This window comes from Garra rufa, chromosome 10 (genome assembly GCF_049309525.1).
Source record: "Garra rufa chromosome 10, GarRuf1.0, whole genome shotgun sequence".
Taxonomy (NCBI): domain Eukaryota; kingdom Metazoa; phylum Chordata; class Actinopteri; order Cypriniformes; family Cyprinidae; genus Garra; species Garra rufa.
Window position 1 is genome coordinate 24,025,131 of NC_133370.1, and position 20,226 is coordinate 24,045,356.

At 38.3% G+C, this 20,226-nt stretch overlaps 1 protein-coding gene across 1 annotated transcript in view; it reads right to left on the reverse strand.

Moving 5' to 3' along the window:
- Positions 1–1,327: 1,327 nt before the first annotated feature.
- The window catches only part of cdh18a (cadherin 18, type 2a), a 60,899-nt gene continuing 42,000 nt past the window's right edge, over positions 1,328–20,226 (reverse strand). The window contains exons 8-12 of the mRNA XM_073848076.1: positions 19,540–19,676; positions 16,440–16,561; positions 10,505–10,619; positions 5,792–6,043; positions 1,328–2,118 (exon numbers count right to left, since the gene is read on the reverse strand). Of these exons, the coding sequence (XP_073704177.1) occupies positions 1,613–2,118; positions 5,792–6,043; positions 10,505–10,619; positions 16,440–16,561; positions 19,540–19,676 (1,132 nt within the window). The 3' untranslated portion in view covers positions 1,328–1,612. The remainder of the gene's footprint in view (positions 2,119–5,791; positions 6,044–10,504; positions 10,620–16,439; positions 16,562–19,539; positions 19,677–20,226) is intronic.

Below are 20,226 nucleotides of genomic sequence, written 5' to 3' on the forward strand. Positions count from 1 at the left end.
ATTATCAGGATTTTTTTTTTTTTTTTTTTAATTTTGGAAGTGGAGTAATCCTTTAAATGGCTACAGTAACTTCACTATTTTAGACTTTTAGAACACCACACAACAAGGAGAACCTGATGATTTGAGTTTTCAGATAAATAATTTGAAGAAATAAGTTTTTTTATAATAATTTAAAGGGTTAGTTTAAATAAGTAATTACTTATTCTCATGTCATTCCAAACTTGTAAGACCTTTTTTTTATCTTTGGCCCAGAATGACCCAGAAAGGTAGCAAGAAGCTACGAGAATACTTTTTGTGCACAAAGAAAACAAATATAATCTCTTCTGTGTCAGTCGTCATTATGGTAATTACATTGCTGTCGATGCAGGGTCAGAAAGCTCTTGGATTTCAACAAAAATATCTTAATTTGTCTTCCCAAGATGACAGAAGGTCTTACGGGTTTGGAACAATATGAGGGTGAGTAATTAATGACAGAATTGTCAGTTATGAGTAAACTATCCCTTTAAGCACATTAAGTCTACATAGAAAATGGAGGAAGCGAGACAGTTTGTACAATTAGCCAACCCGTGCATAGCCTGTCAAAACCAATAATTTCCTCTTGTCATCATTTGAACAAACTGTCTCTTTAAAATCATTGATGAATCTGTCAGTAGGTATGTTTCCGGACTAGGCTTGCTAATTAGCTAATGCTGTTGTCAGAGGAAATGATCCCACTTTTGAAACTCCCTCAGTATTCAAAAAGTCGTCCTCCTAAACAATCCAACACTACTTGTGACAGCCGAGCGCACTTAGATCAGTAAAAGCCGCCGTCGTGTTGACGCTCTGAAGTCATCATCATCATTACGGCGGCTATTAAAGCAGTCCGTGGGCTCTTTATCTGCATGTTGTGAGGCTCGTGGGAATTGATCAGGACTGGATTGCAACACAGACTTTTCACAGTTGATTTATAAGTCCTAGGAAAGTAATAAAAGGTGCCCACTCAAGCATTTGAATCCAATTATCTTTCGCAGAATGCCGTTGTTATCCAATTAAAACTCTCTCTGCTCATGAGAATTATAATAAGTTATTTTCTTGCTTTTGACAGAGGTGATTTATACTAAATGTTGCGCACTCTATGTTCAATGTCGATCTGGTATAAACATTAGGTGAAACTTAAACACTACAGGCTGTGAAAACCGAAATCAAGTTTCTATTTCGAAAAGGGGAAATCATCAGTTTAGGATGAAAGATATCATCCTAAACCAACCGGGGCACTGAGTCGGACGCTTTTGCAGCTGCTGGAAATGGACGAATATGCAACAGAGGCACGCTTTACTTATCTGGAATCATGAATTTTATTAAGCAATAGAAAATATACACCAGGGAAAATAGCTTCCTTTATAAGTTCTCATTTTTTTCTCAATTTTAAACTTTTTCTTCAAAAATCAACTTCCACTTGTAGAGGCCAGTGAAAAATGACAGTCAAATAATCCCACAGCAAAACTGGATGACGAAAAAAACAAAACAAACAAACAAACAAACAAACAAAAAAACTTCAGTCTTCACTGAGGTCCCATTTGACCAGACATCTGGGAAACGACACAACTTCTGGTTTACAGAACATGCGCAGCCATTACGGGACGTGCTGCTGGCCTTTCTCTTGAAAGACTCTGCTCAGTATTTGTACCTCAGGGCCCCAGTTGTCTACCTCACTGAGGTCCAGCTCCGACTGGGGCTCTGGCAGGTCCAGAGAGCTGATGGAACCGGACAGAGAGCCGCGGCCCTCGTAAGCATAAGTCTGAAGAGAATCGTACGGAGGGCCGCTCGTGTCCCGGTCGGCCTCGACCACCTTGAGTTTAATCACCTCATGGATGTCCTCGTCCGGTAAGGTCAAAGCCGGGCTGAGAGCCTCGGTACCCATTGCTCTCCACACCTCTGACTGCAGGTCCTTCCTCAACCTCAACTCCTCGGCTGCAGCGGGGTTCCTCAGCGCCGCTATGTCAAAGGCCTCTGTGTCTTCCTCGCCTCCTCCCTCGTCATCGTACGTGACTACGTTCTCTCTTATATCCTCCGCCGAGATGATCAGAGGCTCCTTTTTGCTCTTCTTGCTACGCAGAGTGACAAACAGAACCACGATGGCTACAAGAGAGGAGACACAAGCTTAGTTTGTTCATCTGTGTAAATGGTGATGTGAATTAGCTTCACTACTATCGGGAGTTGCGACACATCGCATGGGCGTACAAAATGAGGAGTGCAATCATCTGCTTGCTGACATTTTCATAGGGGGAAAAGCTTTGTCTGGGCAAATAATCACTTAATCACTCATGTGCTGATGTGAAATCAATGGTGTTTTGCCATAAATAGCCACGAGCCTCTTCATTCAAACAGATTTGCCCTGTTCCAAACAGCTACCTTTTAAGGCAGCAACAGCAATCATTAACTACAAAATGGTTAATTAACATGTATTCTTACTGAATTGTCTTCATTTTGTTGGTTTTGTTGCTTATTTTGTTGATGTGCATTTATTGTGTTGCTTATTTTGTTGCCTATATTTACTTTTTTCATGTTTTTTTTCATTTTGTTGTTTATTTAGTTCCTTTTTATTTTTATACATTGCTTTATTGTTCATTTTATATCTATTGTACAGTTGTACAGTTGTTTTTTTTTTGTCTTCAAATATCTCTGTTGTGTTTGTTTCTTTTTTCTGTTTAGAAGACACTTGAGCCTTTAAATCTGCTTTGTAAAAGCTTTACAAACTTTAGTCCTTACTTTAGATGAGCTCACTAAATAGTTAACTAGCAACTACTAAATGTTTTGTACCTACCTGAATTAATCAATAATTACAGTAGGAAAATGTGTTAATAAAGCATCTATTAACACACTATTACTATATGTCTAAATAAATATGTATAAATCTACTTTTAAATAGTTTATTAATCATTTACTTACACTTTCTAAATGATCTACTGACCACTGAGAATGCCTAAATAACTGATTTGTTAATAATGTAATACTTAGAAATGAGGAATTGATCTTTAATTAATTATGAAAATACAATTATTAAACACATTATCGATATGCTCTTAAATCAAGAACAAAGCATTTCTAGCTGTATATATGAACTGCTTACTATGTAGGGACAATGCTTTATAAATAATGAATTGTCTATTTACGAATGCTTAACTAATGGTTCATAGCGTGCAGTTATTATAAAGTGTTAGCCAAAAAGGATAATAGTATATAAATTATACTAAATTAACGCTAACATGGACCCTTATAAGCTGGGTTATTATAGTTGAATAAAACCATAAAACAAAAAACAAAAACAAACAAAAAAAAAAATACATTTTTTTTTGTTGCTGTTTTATGTTGAAAACACTCACTTAACTCAACCTAAGTTGGTCTGTTGGCCTTAGCTGGTTTAAGATGGTCTCCCACCCTGACAAAACTGTTTTAACGGCACAAATCCCCTCTACAGCCAGCCAACAGATTAGCTTGACCAGTCAGGGAGACCAACTGAGAGTTGCAAACCCGCTCAGGCTTGAATAATATGTTTTATTTTTCCTTTAGCAGGGTAGATAAGCACCTCACCAGATTTTGGAATGGAGCCACAGTATTGTGTTTGGGTATTATGCTGTGAATTGGGAAGGGCGTCTAAATTCTAGCAAGCAAAAAGACTGTTTTGCAGTATATTTAAATGTATTATTAACAACACTTCCTGTCTATTCAGGTATGTGCACGCTGCGATTGTTGCTCCTGGTTTCAGTCCACACAACTGTTGTGCAGCATTCCCGAGTAGTGTCTATATTTGGCCTTGTCAGTGGACTGGAGTGAGAGAGGGGTTTTCACACATTCTGCAGGGTGAAACTTCTCATCTACAACCAGTGAATTTCAAGCAGTGTTTCTCAAGATGCCAAGTAAAAGAAAGCAGCAGAGAACATCTTGGATATACATCATCTCACGATTCCTTAGATCTTTAGAATAAATGATCCACTGCTTATCTATCTATCTATCTATCTATCTATCTATCTATCTATCTATCTATCTATCTATCTATCTATCTATCTATCTATCTATCTATCTATCTATCTATCTATCTATCTATCTATCTATCTCTATCCGTCCGTCTATCTGTCTGTCTGTCTGTCTGTCTGTCTATCTATCTATCTATTGTCTGTCCGTCCGTCTATCTGTCTGTCTGTCTGTCTGTCTGTCTGTCTGTCTGTCTGTCTGTCTGTCTATCTATCTATCTATCTAGCTATCTATTGTCTGTCCGTCCGTCCGTCCGTCCGTCCGTCCGTCCGTCCATCCATCCATCCATCCATCTATTGTCTGTCCGTCCGTCCGTCCGTCCGTCCGTCCGTCCGTCCGTCCGTCCGTCCGTCCGTCCGTCCGTCCGTCTATCTATCTATCTATCTATCTATCTATCTATCTATCAATTGTCTGTCCGTCCGTCTATCTGTCTATCTGTCTGTCTGTCTGTCTGTCTGTCTGTCTGTCTGTCTGTCTGTCTGTCTGTCTGTCTGTCTGTCTATCTATCTATCTATCTATCTATCTATCTATCTATCTATCTATCTATCTATCTATCTATCTATCTATCTATCTATCTATCTATCAATTGTCTGTCTGTCCGTCCGTCTATCTGTCTGTCTGTCTGTCTGTCTGTCTGTCTGTCTGTCTGTCTATCTATCTATCAATTGTCTGTCCGTCCGTCTATCTGTCTGTCTGTCTGTCTGTCTATCTATCTATCTATCTATCTATCTATCTATCTATCTATCTATCTATCTATCTATCTATCTATCTATCTATCTATCTATCTATCTATCTATCTATCTATCTATCTATCTATCTATCTATCTATCAATTGTCTGTCTGTCCGTCCGTCTATCTGTCTGTCTGTCTGTCTGTCTGTCTGTCTGTCTGTCTATCTATCTATCTATCTATCTATCTATCTATCTATCTATTGTCTGTCCGTCCGTCTATCTGTCTGTCTGTCTGTCTGTCTGTCTGTCTGTCTATCTATCTATCAATTGTCTGTCCGTCCGTCTATCTGTCTGTCTGTCTGTCTATCTATCTATCTATCTATCTATCTATCTATCTATCTATCTATCTATCTATCTATCTATCTATCTATCTATCTATCTATCTATCTATCTATCTATCTATCTATCTATCAATTGTCTGTCTGTCCGTCCGTCTATCTGTCTGTCTGTCTGTCTGTCTGTCTGTCTGTCTGTCTATCTATCTATCTATCTATCTATCTATCTATCTATCTATTGTCTGTCCGTCCGTCCGTCCGTCCGTCCGTCCATCAATCCATCCATGCATCCATCCATCCATCCATGCATCCATCCATCCATCCGTCCGTCCGTCCGTCCATCGTCCGTCCGTCCGTCCATCCATCCATCCATCCATCCATCCATCCATCCATCTACCTATCTACCTATCTATCTATCTATCTATCTATTGTCTGTCTGTCCATCTATCTGTCTGTTTGTCTGTCTGTCTGTCTATCTATCTATCGATTGGTCGTCCGAATGTCCGTCCGTCCGTCCGTTCGTCCATCCATCCATCCATCCATCCATCCATCCATCCATCCATCCATCCATCCATCCATCTATCTATCTATCTCTATCTATCTATCAGTGTGTCTGTCTGTCTGTCTGTCTTTTCATTTGTTTTTTCTTTCTATCTATTTTACTTCTGGATACAGAACTTTGGACTCCTTTGTATATTTCTGCTCTTTCCTGATGGCAAATTCATGAAGGAAAGAACCAAGTTTTTTTCTTGGCTGTCGTGTTTTCAGTCTTACCCAGGAGGATGAGTACGCACAGCAGGATGGCAATGAGGGCTCCGGTGCTGAGACCGGCCGAGGACAGGAAGGCATGAGCTCTGCACACTGGCGTCTTGGCCCCGCGCTGGCACGGACACACCCTGAGTGTAAGCGTGCTGGTGCTGCTGAGGAGGGGCTCTCCTCCATCCCACACAACCACAGGCAGCTGGTACAGCTCCTGTTCTGCCTGGCTGAAGCCTTGCCTGCGCGCCAACACGCTCGCGCTGCTATCTGTCAGAGAGAGCAGAGGTTTATTCTCGCTGGCTGCATGCATGACGACGCCGTGCAACAGAAGCCAACAAAACAATTCGCTCCCCATTCTCGGCAGTTGCCTCTGAGAATGGAGAACAGTTTTTGAATATTGCATTCTGTTACTTCATTTTCAAGCTGCCTGATATGGTTTTGGATTCTTCAGTGTTAAAATGACAACAGTGATAAAACAGCAGCCACAGCACTATGATAAAAGACAAATTCACTGTGCATAATTTTTGGTGTATATATTCAGCAAGATTTTTATTTTGTTTAAATGAATACTTTTATACAGCAAGGATGCCTTAACTGATCAAAAGTGACAGTGACTTTTAAAGAAATGCTGTTCATTGAACTTTCTATTTATCAAAGAATCCTGAATGTATTATGGTTTTGAAAAAAAATATTAAGCAGCACAACTGTTTTCAACATTAGAAGCATTTAGTAAAAAACTCCAGCTAAAATCAGCTCATTTAGTTAAAAAACACATAAAAACCAACTGATTTAACAAAAAAAAAAAAAAAAAAAAAAAAACAGCATCCAGCTAAAAAAAACATCAAGTCTATTCTTAGTTGGTTTAAGCTGAAAATGGCTGGTTTAAGATTGGTTGGTCTTTTAGCCGGATGAGTTAGGAAAGATAAAAAGCAACTAACTTCCAAACAGTTTGATGGTTGTAGCTTTAAAGACCTAGGGGATCCACAATATTAATGCTATTACTGTATTTTTGATCAAATAAATGCAGCCTTGGTGATCATAAGTGACTTCTTTCAAAATTATTGTAAAAATGTTACCGGCCACAAACTATTGAACATATAAATAATGATATTTTACAATAACTTCAAATTTGGTTTATCCAATCAGAATTCAGAGACAGAGCTATGCGTTTTATAAATATATTTTTAATCTGGGAGTGCAAAAAACATGTGTTTATGTTTTCTGATCCACATTGGCCCATCTTTACTTGTGTCTGATTTAAAAAAACAACAACATTTTGCTTTACTGCTGTACCTTCCCAACAGCAGTGTTGGATTGCCGGTGTGCTGACAGCCTGTAAACCCCACACAGTGACAAAAGCGTCATGCTTTATTAACTCCCTACAGTGCTCCAACTTTTCTCATTTTTGAGAGGCTTGTGCAAGGTTTTTCACCTTCTTTCTAGCTGTCGCTGCCTCCCTTTCTCACATACGCACACACCCACAGACAGGCAGGTCGTAAGCACCTCAGTGTATGCACGGTCATGCTGCTGCTTCACATTGCAGATGTGTGTTGAGCTAGTGTCTTCTGACTCTGCAGCCTGGGAGGGTTTGAGGGGTTTGGGTTGCAAGATGAATTCTGTCTCCCTCTGAATACCAGCTCCCAGGAGAGCAAGAGCGTGGGCTTGGGTTTAACATCGGTAGGGACATTTTAATATCAATCAAGCTATACAAATGCACCATGTTTACACCTCTGGGAAATCTGCCTGTTACAGCTCATCAGGGTTTAGACAGAGTATTTACTTTATATAAGTATTTATCCACAATCTGTTGTATGCGGCATAGAATTATCCAAACAGTATACTGGATTTTTGCTCCAACAACAACACAAATGCATTCATTTCACACTGTATCAAATAAAGAAGAATCTTTTTTTATCTGACAGTGTTTTTTCCACCTCCTGTCAATGATCAACCTCAAGTTAATTAATAGGCTATCACTGAAAATCACAAAATTATGACTAATATTAGAATTCTATATTATATTCTATATTATTTTGTCCAAAAAAGGCATCACAACATTATAATGTACAGCATGAAAATGTTTTTTTTTTTTTTTTCTAAAATTGCCAAAAATATTTAACAGCTTTAAAATAAAATATTAGTGTTTTAAAAGACTTGGCAAATATCGTCTGATAATCATTCTATATTATTATATGGTACTGAAAATCCATGCATCTCTAATTTAAAATAATGACAGTGAACTTTATTTACTGGTATTTTCATTTTAAATTAGATATGCATGCATGAGCTTATATATAGACATAAATACAAAGATAAATTAGTAAACAGTCACTTAACTGCTAGAAAGGAAAAAAAAAACTAATGATTTCATTTTGATTTGAATGAATAGACATAAATATGTACTATATTCCCTATTCCCTAGTTTGTTTACCCAAAAATGAAAAATCTGCCTTTAATTATTCACTCTCATGTCATTCCAAACCTGTAAGACCTTCATTCATCTTCAGAACACAAATTAAGTTGCAACGCAACTGACACCTTCAAGGCCCAGCAAGGTAGTAAGACTGACATGAAAGAGAAGCAATTGTTGAATAAATGTGTTACTTTTTGTTTTCTTTCACACAAAAGGTATTCTAATTGCTTCATTAAATTAATGTTGAAACACTGATGTCACATGGACTATTTTATAAATGTTCTTTCTACCTTTCTGGGCCTTGAACGTGTCAGTTGTGGTGCTCTCTATGTAGGGTCAGAAAGCCTTTGGATTTAATCAAAAATGTGTTGTGTTCCGAAGATGAACAAAAGTCTTACGAGTTTGGAACAACATGAGGATGAGTAATTAATGACAGAATTAAAATTTTTGGGTGAACCTAGACGTTAACTGTAATTGCCAGAAATATTTCTTATTTTTCGCAGTCTCTGGGCCTATACTGTCCATATACCCAAGACTACGGCAGTGCAGAGGAGGCAGGGCTGTGTGTCTCCAGGGGTCTAATGCATGCAGAACCAGCAACTATTGTGCATGCATTAGATACTACAGTAAGGAAAATTGTCAAACTCAGGGTTAAGGTTAACACTAGCAAAATTAGCTTCTCTGAAATATTTATGCATAAATCAGCCCTTCATGTAGTGACCCCTAGGTTTAGCGCGTTTGTGTTTGATTTCATGCTGTGGGGGTTTTATAAAATGGCCTGCAGGTAGACTCCATTTAATCTGTCCAAACACTATTAAAAAACATGAACATGAAACGACAGAGGGTGGAATGATCATTAGCGAATCCTCACAAACAACGCTGAAAACGTGGTCTGTAATTATACATGGATGGGAAATTCACAGTTGTGCTTTGATTTAAGTAGCAGTGATTCGTAAACACTTTCCCTGTGAAAAAACATGAGAGCGAACCATGCATGTACTGCGGATAATTAATCTTCACTGTGAGATGCGTTGTGCAATATATATATATATATATATATATATATATATATAAACAAATAGCAACACCAACAACAAAATACTGCCAATACTGCAGTTCTGGCATGAGTCCTGATCGCTCTAGCAGTTATAACTTAATGTGAGTGTTTAAACGGTGGGAGATAAATGGCCTAAGAGAGAATTGCAGTGAATTTGCCCAGGAGGGACCCTCTCGATGTAATGCGTCCCACATCTCAGATGACACAAACACTCTTGCCAAAACCATGGCAAGGCGTCAAACTTGATGTAGGCCATTCAGTGGAGAGCTTCATTAAAACGCTTCCTAGATTCAGAATATGAACTACGTCGAAGAACATAACAGTCAAGATGATTATTATTCAATTGAACTCACTGCCATTTCCCAGGGGGGAAATAAGTGCACCTCCTCAGGGAATGTCCATCATATTCCTTCCGCCTTACCCTGGCAAGCGCTCTGGTTGTGTGGATGCTGGCATAATGACTGCGGCGCCAGGAGAGAAACATCTACGTGATCAAGGATGACAGCCCTACACACCCACCCAATCAGAGCAGGCGCAACAGAGCGCCCCTACCCCCAACATGTAAAACGCTCTGTAATGGTCCATCCGTTGGGATATTATTTAAGAATGAAGCAGTCTGAGGGGACCTTGGTTGGGATACAAACTCAAATAAAGCTCTGAAGCACTGGCTCTTCTGAACTCTGGGCTTTTAGCAACTGCCTCTTATCTCCCTGATTGCTCTGTTAAACTCCGACCGGCCCACCTGCAGCCCTGATTCACCGAAGCAGCGGTCCGGCATTAGAAGGAAATCATTACAGCCCAGCCGTCTCCACCAGGGAGCCTTGAGCTAACATAAACACAGACCTGGTTTCCGAGGAAACAGCTCTTTTGGCCTTGCAACAATATTAAAAAAAGAGCAAGAAGAGGAGGGGAAGGCTGGAAATGAGGGTGATGCGTGTGACAACATGTGGTACTAAATATGTTTGTGGAGAGGCGCTGAGGGTTTGCCCTGAGCAAACATCAGGAAATCGGTTGGAAAACATTAGAAAGATTCCATTACTGAGATGCCATCGGAGACCCTCTTTAGATCAGTCAGATCTTATTTGACTTTCATGAGAGCCTGTGTACAACTTAAGTACTGAATATGGAATTAGTTTTTGTAACTAACTCCTAAAATACGGGCTTAACATGTCAAACTATTTCTAATTAGATGTTTACCAAGGCAAAACAAATCCTGTGGAAGGGTAGTTTTGTTATTGTGTGTGTGTGTTTTTTTTACCTTCATTGTCCTTTAGAGTGAAGTTTGGATTCGCTGGAAGGTCTTCTGGTAGAGCGAAAGTGAACCGACCATTGGCGAAGTTGTCCTTGTCTGTGGCCCTGATGGTCTGAATGACCTACACCAAGAACAAGAGAAAACAATCTGAAGCTTAGTTCCTACTTTTGCCAGAATTAAGGTTGAATGAAAAATAGCACTAAAAATATCTAAAACAGACACTTTTGCTTCTCTGAGAGATGGGTTTTGTCACTCCCCATAACCCAGAAATGTAATTGGACCACCTGGGCTTCGTCTTGCTCTCCACTTTTGAAAGACATTAACTTCAGACTGCTGACCCAAAGCCCCTCGGCCAGTTGGGTGTCTGGATCACAGTCATTGAACAGAGCATTGCTTAGACTCATGATGTTTTGTCAGCTTGTTAACCTAATTGGCTCCTGCTAGCACATCAGCTGCAAGTGGGGATCTCCTCATGCAGAGTCTGGACCAATTATTGAAGATCTTCACCTGATGCTGCATCACCCATGTTAGGCCAAGGGTTTCTCTCTCTAGAGCATCTTGTCTGAATCTGAGACGGTTTGATGTCGGATTTCGGATCATTTGGTTGGTGTTTTTATATGGTTCATGTTTAAAATTGGTACAAAATCAATATGCTCTTTTTGCTGAGGTGAACCGATATTTATGACATATGTGACCCTGGACCACAAAACCAGTCTTAAGTAGCACGGCATATTTGTAGCAATAGCCCAAAATACATTGTATGAGTCAAAATTATCGATTTTCCTTTAATGCCAAAAATCATTAGGATAATAAGTAAAGATCATGTTCCATGAAAATATTTTGTAAATTCTCTACCATAAATATATCAAAACTTAATTTTTGATTAGTAATATGCATTGCTAAGAACTTCATTTGGACAAGTTTAAAGGTGATTTTCGCAATATTTAGATTTTTTCGCTTTCTCTCTCTCTCTATATATTTATACAACCGAGGGCCTTTTCCAGCAGTCAATGTTCTAGTGATAGCAGAACTTTAGCCATTTCACCATTTGTATCACTCTGCTTTTCTCATAACGAGTGTTATGGCAGATGCCCAAATCCTCTACAATTTTATAAATAATACTGTTTTTGTGTCAAGGAATGTAGTTGTTTAGACTTTAAATATGCAGTTTGTAAATAAAGATGTCTTTTTGAAAATTTGCTTTAATGTTTTTGGAGATGTGAGCTCCAAGGCATCAGTGGCATTCAGCGCCCATGACCCACCGAGAGCAGTCTTACCACAGCCAGTTCTTCTGGGAATTTGCTCTGATGTCGCTATAGTCGTTAAATGTGAGACATCATTTGTTTTGGATAAATCTAATGGGCAGTCTTTGGTTTCATTAATGTATTTGTTCCAGAGAAAACAGATTTCGCCATGTGGCCTCGTGCCTATGGCTGAATCACAGCTGTGTCGATATACAGCCATATCGCACTGCTACTTGTGCAATATTGCTTATATATATATAAGGTGGCGCATTAGATCAGGCGCTCCTCTCCTGTTTCCAAAATGCATCACAAACTGCTTGACAATTGCATTTACAACATAATTACCTATACAAACTTGTGTAACCAAGACAAGTACTTCTGCGCAAAAGGCTGCGCGACGTGCGCGTTGCCGGTAAATACACAGATGCGCACGGGCATGGATTTCTCCGTTCTTCGATTAAACTGCGTTGCTTTTAGAAGCATCAATTCAGTTGTTGCATATAGTTTAATGTCTTTATTTCGGGATTATCAAAGTAAATTATAACTCAAACTTGAGATTTTACTGGGGCACAGTAGATTTTCACTGGGACACGTGCCCCAGTAAAAAGGGTCTAACAACACACGCACCTGCCCTGAAGCGGCTTCATAACTGCATCCATGTCTGCACGTCTCATTTGATGTGGTAATTTCACAGAAGATGAAGACTCATTGCCGCCTCCTACAGTGCATTTCGTATAGGTATACGTCATCCGCGCTAAAATATCAAGGTGAAAGTCATCATAGTTTACATAGTTTAGACCCAGCTCCCAACCCAACTTTGAGAATAGATTAACGGCGATATTTTTTTATCGCCCGATAAGAGTCTCACGTTAACGCAGCACGTTAACGCCGATAACGGCCCACCACTAATATATATATATATATATATATATATATATATAGTGTGCCGATATACAGCCATTTTTCACGTATATGAGTGTGATATTGTGTTTACACAACAGTTCGACGGCACGAGTATGTAAGCACATCAGAAAAAAACAGCATTGTGTCTTTAAAGACCATATTTTGTGCAGAACTACTTCCTTCCACCACGGATTCAAATCTCAATCTGACAGTTCAACAGATGAGCCCAAGCCTCCGTTACTAATTCCAAAATGTCACTTTGGAACTAGTAACGAAAGAATGTTGAGTTGCTTCATTGAAAACTTATTGTATTACTGCAAGCTCACTGTATTGTGTACAGTCGTGGTCAAAAGTTTTGAGAATGACACAGATATTAGTTTTCACAAAGTTTGCTGCTCAACTGCTTTTAGATCTTTGTTTCAGTTGTTTCTGTGATGTACTGAAATATAATTACAAGCACTTCATACATTTCAAAGGCTTTTATCGACGATTACATGACATTTATGCAAAGATTCAGTATTTGCAGTGTTGGCCCTTCTTTTTCAGGACCTCTGCAATTCGACTGGGCATGCTCTCAATCAACTTCTGGGCCAAATCCTGACTGATAGCAACCCATTCTTTCATAATCACTTCTTGGAGTTTGTCAGAATTAGTGGGATTTTGTCTGTCCACCCGCCTCTTGAGGATTGACCACAAGTTTTAAGATCTGGGGAGTTTCCAGGCGATTTGGTCCCCGAGCCACTTAGTTATCACTTTTGCCTTATGGCACGGTGCTCCATCGTGCTGGAAAATGCATTGTTTTTCACCAAACTGTTGTTGGATTGTTGGAAGAAGTTGCTGTTGGAGGGTGTTTTGGTACCATTCTTTATTCATGGCTGTGTTTTTGGGCTAAATTGTGAGTGAGTCCACTCCCTTGGATGAGAAGCAACCCCACACATGAATGGTCTCAGGATGCTTTACTGTTGGCATGACACAGGACTGATGGTAGCGCTCACCTTTTCTTCTCCAGACAAGCCTTTTTCCAGATGCCCCAAACAATCGGAAAGAGGCTTCATCCGAGAATATGACTTTGCCCCAGTCCTCAGCAGTCCATTCGCCATACTTTTTGCAGACGATCAATCTGTCCCTGATGTTTTTTTTTGGAGAGAAGTGGCTTTTTTGCTGCCCTTCTTGACACCAGGCCATCTTCCAAAAGTCTTCGCCTCACTGTGCGTGCAGATGCGCTCACACCTGCCTGCTGCCATTCCTGAGTAAGCTCTGCACTGGTGGCACTCCGATCCCGCAGCTGAATCCTCTTTAGGAGACGATCCTGGCACTCGCTGGACTTTCTTGGACGCCCTGAAGCCTTCTTAACAATGCAGTGGAAAGTTTTTTTTTCGGGATTAAGTTAATTTTCATGGCAAAGAAGGACTATGCAATTCATCTGATCACTCTTCATAACATTCTGGACTATATGCAAATTGATATTATAAAAACTTAAGCAGCAACTTTTCCAATTTCCAATATTTATGTAATTCTCAAAACTTTTGGCCACGACTGTAGAGTTTTATGAGAGAGATAGACTGAGCGATCATGAATACAGCATTCATTCTTCATATTCACAATGAAACATTAGTTTGAATGTCCACTAAGGAAAGCGTTATCTTTGTCTTAACAATAATATCCTTAATATCATCTGTTAAGTGTGATTTGTGATAACAGCGCTGCTCAGTGCATTTGTTAGCTTCGTCAAGCTGTTGTTGAAACTAAAAATAACTTTTGTTTCTAACATGTTTATTTTTTAGTATAAATTTACTGCTTTCTCGTAAAACAGTCTCGTCACTATCTAACGGTAGAACAGTGTAACTAAAATCATCATCACAAACACACGCACCATTTCTGAATACTAAACACTTTTAAATACTACTATTACTAATATACAATATTATATATTGTATAATAATATTTAATAAACAACAACAACAGCCATCATAAAAGTTGCTAGGCAATTCAGTCAAATGTACAAAGACAGCGCTCTGATATACAGCATTGAATTTACATAAACATGATGAGATTTTGCCAAAACTATTTGCTCTGGAACAAATAATAGTTTAATGAGACCAAAGACTGCCTGTTAGATTTACCCAAAACTAATTATATCTTATGTTTAACCACTATAGAGACATCAGAGCCAGCGGTAAGTTCCAGAAGATTTGGCCGAGGTGAGGCACTGGGCGGATTCATAAGCTCAGAACAGCCGCTGACGATATGAAGCTCACGTGTCCGAAAACGATGCCGCATGTAAAAAAAGATGTTATCTTCATTAACAAACTGCATATTTGAACTATAAACAAGTACATTCTCACCTCTTAAAACTACATTCCGTGACACAAATGATACTGGATTTGGGCATCCACCATGACGCAAATCAATGGTGCAGACATAACGCCAAAAGTACAATACATACTGCTACATGGAGATGGGAGTAGGAAGTAGGATAGAAGTTCAGACCAAGCAATCAAGCCTAGTGTGAAAACAGCCTGCGTCACTGCATAACAGATCTCTTCCCAAATTACAGTGCATTGTTTCATGCAGCGTACTGTTGTGAATGAGTGCAAGCAGATCAAAAGAAAAAAGCCTCCTGTGAATTGAAGGCAGTACAAGAAATGCGGTTCTGCCTTATCTCTTTGGAAACACTTAATCAAGGGCCACAGCATGACAGCAATTCCTGATTATCTTACAAAGTTACAATCACGAATTTCAGTAATTGGGAAGAGGATTTTATTTAGATGTCAGATGGACCGGTTTGAGCCCAGCAGACCAGAAGTCATAATAAATGAGGGACAATTTCTTCGCTTATGAATAGACTTCTGCCTTATCAAAGACAGTAAATGGTTTACTGGGCTTGAATGAAGGCGAATATAAAAAAAACGCTCTGTGGTGCTTTAAAAGCAGCCTTTAATTAAGCAGAGCTCCGAAATGAAAACACGACTATGTACATTAATCACACTCTTTCTTTGAGGCAGAATAATTTACCACACCTTTGTTTAAACAGATAGCTCACCCACAAATTGAAGTTTCGAAGATCAACCAAAGTCTTGTGGGTTTGAAACAACACTATGTTGAGTATATGGTGACAGATTTTTCATTTTTGGGTGACCTATCACTTTAAATACTCCCTATAGTTAACCACCAGCAAATATTCGAAGAGCATCCTTGATTTTTAATCTAAAAACGCATTGTCCCCCACTGTGTGTGAATTGTGTGTGTCTAACTGCTTAAATCGTAATCTCATTCAAGGGTAAAGCCATAAAGGCTATGCTGCAGCACTGCTGTGCATTGCTGCACATGAACCTAGACTGCAACGTGCAACGATTAACATTTCCTGTGAGCCATTGCTAGTGCGCTTGATGTGGACTGCTATCTGCCTGTGAATACATTGGTACACGCTGAATTATTTATAGGTTTAAGAGCCTCCAAAGTCTGTCGAGCCACAGATAAATCCATCCTTGATGGTGTCAGACATATCATAAAGGCAGCGTATGTGTTTCTCATTTATGCATGTGTCCATGGCGTTAGTGTAGGTGGGAGTGTGTGTGTTCATACATATGTGAGAAAAGAAAGACGAATTAAGCATGGAAAAAAAGATGGTTTGAGAAAACAGAAATGGTTCAGAAATAGGGAAGGAGAAAAGGACAGGAGAAAAGGAAGAGTGCAGATAGGGAAAACGGTTTCAGGGGTTCAGATTGGAGCTGACAGGTTGAAAAAGAATGATAGGGACACACTGAGAAAAGGACTAAGAGGAGATAACTAACCTGGCCTGCCTTGGAGCCTTCACACACAACCAGAGCGCTGTCTGTGGCAATATAGGGGGCATTGTCATTGACATCCAAGACCTGGACTGTAACTGGGACATAGCTCACCAGATTTGGATTGTCTGGAAAAAAAAACAATATATGACAAATATTCAATCATGGAGGTTTTCTGTCAAGACCATTAAAAAGTAACTGGTGAAACAACAATGAATGATGGATGTATGGGGGATTTCACATGATTGAAATCATGTCATATCAAGACACACTGGCATAAAGCTTGAATCAGCAATATTTGCTGTTGAATACAATGTTTTATTTACAAGTCAGAGATATCCTTAAATCCTTTTTGGACAATTCAAATGCCAACTTTTGAAAATATATTACTCTCACTAGTTTATTTGTCCAACAGTAATGTCAGACAGTACATACAATTGAAGTCAAAAGTTTACATTCACCTTGTAGAATCTGCAAAATGTTAATTATTTTACCAAAGTAAGAGGGATCATACAAAATGCATGTTATTTTTTATTTGTTGATGAGTCCCTTGTTTGTCCTGAACAGTTAAACTACCTGCTGTTCTTTAGAAAAATCCTTTAGGTCCCACAAATTCTTTGTTTTTTCAGCATTTTGTGCATTTGTGCACCCTTACCAACAATGACTGTATGATTTTGAGATCCATCTTTTTACACTGAGGACAACTGAGGGACTCATATGCAACTACAGAAGGTTCAAATACTCACTGATGCTCCAGAAGGAATGCATTAAGAGCTGGGGGTAAAAACATTTTGAATTATCAGGGTAACTGTAACTTATTTTGTCTTCTGGGAAACATGTATCTTTTATAGCGTCTGAAGGGCAGCACTAAATAAAACAAATACAATATTTAGGCAAAATAAAAATGTACACATCTTTATTCTGTTCAAAAGTTTACACCCCTGGCTCTTCTGTAGCATCAGTGAGCATTTTAACCTTTTTTAATAGTTGCATATGAGTGTACATAAACTTTAGCAAAGGGTCACTTTTATAAATTCAACTATTATTTTTCTCTTGTTGACCATATGCAAATATCTTTTATGTGAAATATCTTATTTAGGTCAGTACTAAATAAAAATAAAAAAAAAACATGCATTTTGTATGATCCCTCGTATTTTGGTAAAATAATTAACATTTTGAAGATTCTTGATTTTAAAGATTTTGACTTTAACTGTACATCATAGGAGAACTGTTGTTTTTGCCTTCCCCCTCCCCCTGAAAATTACCACTTACAGTGTCATTTCCATCTCAAATGATGTTTAATTGCAAATGTTTTTTATTGAAATGACACATTAAACAGTTTTATAACAAAATATCTGGTTTATTTGTTTTGCTACTTCATTTGTATTTATTCTAAATATGAACAATTAAATCATATTTTTACACTTTTACACTAATTTGACAAAATTACTGCAGCTAAAATCTCACAAGTGATAATTGCATTGATTTTTCTGCCCACATCACATCTCACATTTCTCTTCAAGCTTTTCACTGAAACTGTTGTCTATTTTGGGGTGAAAAACTTTTGCACCCAAAAATGAAAATTCTATAAGACCTTTATTTTCAGAATATAAAATAACTTATTTTTGATTAAATCCCAGAGCTTTCTGACCCTGCATAAACAGCAATGCAACTACCACGTTCAAGGCCCAGAAAGGTAGTAAGGACATCATTAAAAGAGTCCATGTGACATACATGTTGAAGACTGACACGGAGGAGATGAAATTGTTGAATCAAGTATTTATTTTTGTTTTCTTTGTGCACAAAAAGTATTCTCGTAGCTTTATGAAAATACAGTTGAACCACTCATGTCGCACGGACTATTTTATTGATGTCCTTACTACCTTTCTGGGCCTTGAATTTGTCAGTTGCTTTGCTGTCAATGCAGGGTCAGAAATAATCAAAAATATCTTAATTTGTGTTCCGAAGATGAACAACGATCTTACAGGTTTGCAACGACATGAGGGCGAAAAATTAATGACAGAATTTTCATTTTTGGGTGAACTATTCCTTTAAATTGAATAATAGTAAGACGTCATATTTTTATACTGTATTTTCACATTTTTTTTGTAACTAGAATAAAATAACAAAATATATACAAATGTATTTATAAAATGCAAATGCATCTGAAAGCTAACAAATGTCTTAGTTTCATGTGTCTTTTATATGGCAAAAAAGGTTAAATCTGTTGGTTTTAATAAAAATCAGCCTCTGGGACATCAAAGTGATCTGAGCCTCATGACACAGAGGCGACCTGAGTTTAAGTCCCAGCTCATGGTACTTTTCAGTCCTCTTTTACTCTCTCTCGCTCCACATTACTTCCTGTTCCTCTGCTGTCACTAAACACTAAAGGCAAATGTGAAAAATAAATAATGAATAGCCTGAAGTTGAAGAAGTATTATATTATATATGTTGAGAGATATATATCTTTTTTCCACACATTTACCATATTTATAACCTTACAGTGAGGTATATATGATTAATGCTTCTCTCATGAGATTCACTGAAACATGATGGGAATTTAAAATCAGTGAGGGAAACATTACACCCATTTTGGAGTCGAGCAACGTTGTTCGGTATGATGGAACTGAGATTAACTACAGTGACCTAACATTATCAGCCCACTATCAGCAAGCATTTACAGAGGGCAGTTTCAGCCCATTAGCTGAACACCACTGTGAAGAAAAGTGTGGAGAAAAGATAATTGCTTAGATAAGCATCTGTAAAAAAGGAAAGAGAAAAAACAAATAGGAAAAAGAGAAGAAAAATTGATTGACCCTTTCCACCTTCAAAGCCACATCAGCATGCCAACAGCAGCCTCAGCATCAATCCCATAATGCAACACTCCTTCACAGAGACATTTGTTTTGGTTAGTATCGATGATTTAGACTTCAGGGCCTATGATTCCTTTTTGGACAAGGTGTTCCCAGTTTATAGTTCAAGAAGAATACTTGATTTGATATAAAGATATCATTGGTAAAATGGTTCCCTGTGTTTCCCTCAGAAACCAACATAAAAAAAAAATCAATGAATACAGACAGAATTCTGGCCTTAGAGTCGTACATACCAATCTCTGAAGCCATCACTGTGATGTTGTGCCAGGCTACTTCCTCCCGGTCTAGACTCCTGGTGGTTGTAACAAGTCCACTTTCAACATCGATGCTGAAAAGTGCATCACCTTCTGTATTTTGGTCGATGGAATACCTAAAATTGCAACGCAGAGATGTTCTCCTGAAATATTACATGCCGGCAGATATTTCAGATGCATATATGAAGAGAATACATCATGCTTTAATAGACAATGCTGAAATGTGTCCTTGAGTTGACGATGGAAATAAAAAAAAAATCCTGTTAAGCAATGATTATAAAAGCAGATTAAGCTTTATGAATACATTCTCCTGTCACATACAACTTACACATAATTTCTCTTCAGACCTTTCTTCTGGATATTTTGCTTAACTTAAACAGTTGAAAGTTTGTATGAATTTTTTTAACTAGCCACAGAATAAAAGATCTCTCTCATATATAGAACTTCAAACCTCAAGGCTTTTAAAACTTCAGATAAGGCTTTTTCAAACCAACAATCTACTGGCAAACAAAAAATGTCAGTTTTTTTAATAGACTATGCATGATTGTGGATTTAGAATTTAAAAGACACTCTCAATTAAATTCTGAATGGAACACTATCCTGGTGGACAACATTTTCTCTTGTAGACTACTGGCAGGGGCAGGTGAATACATTTGCTCTGATTGG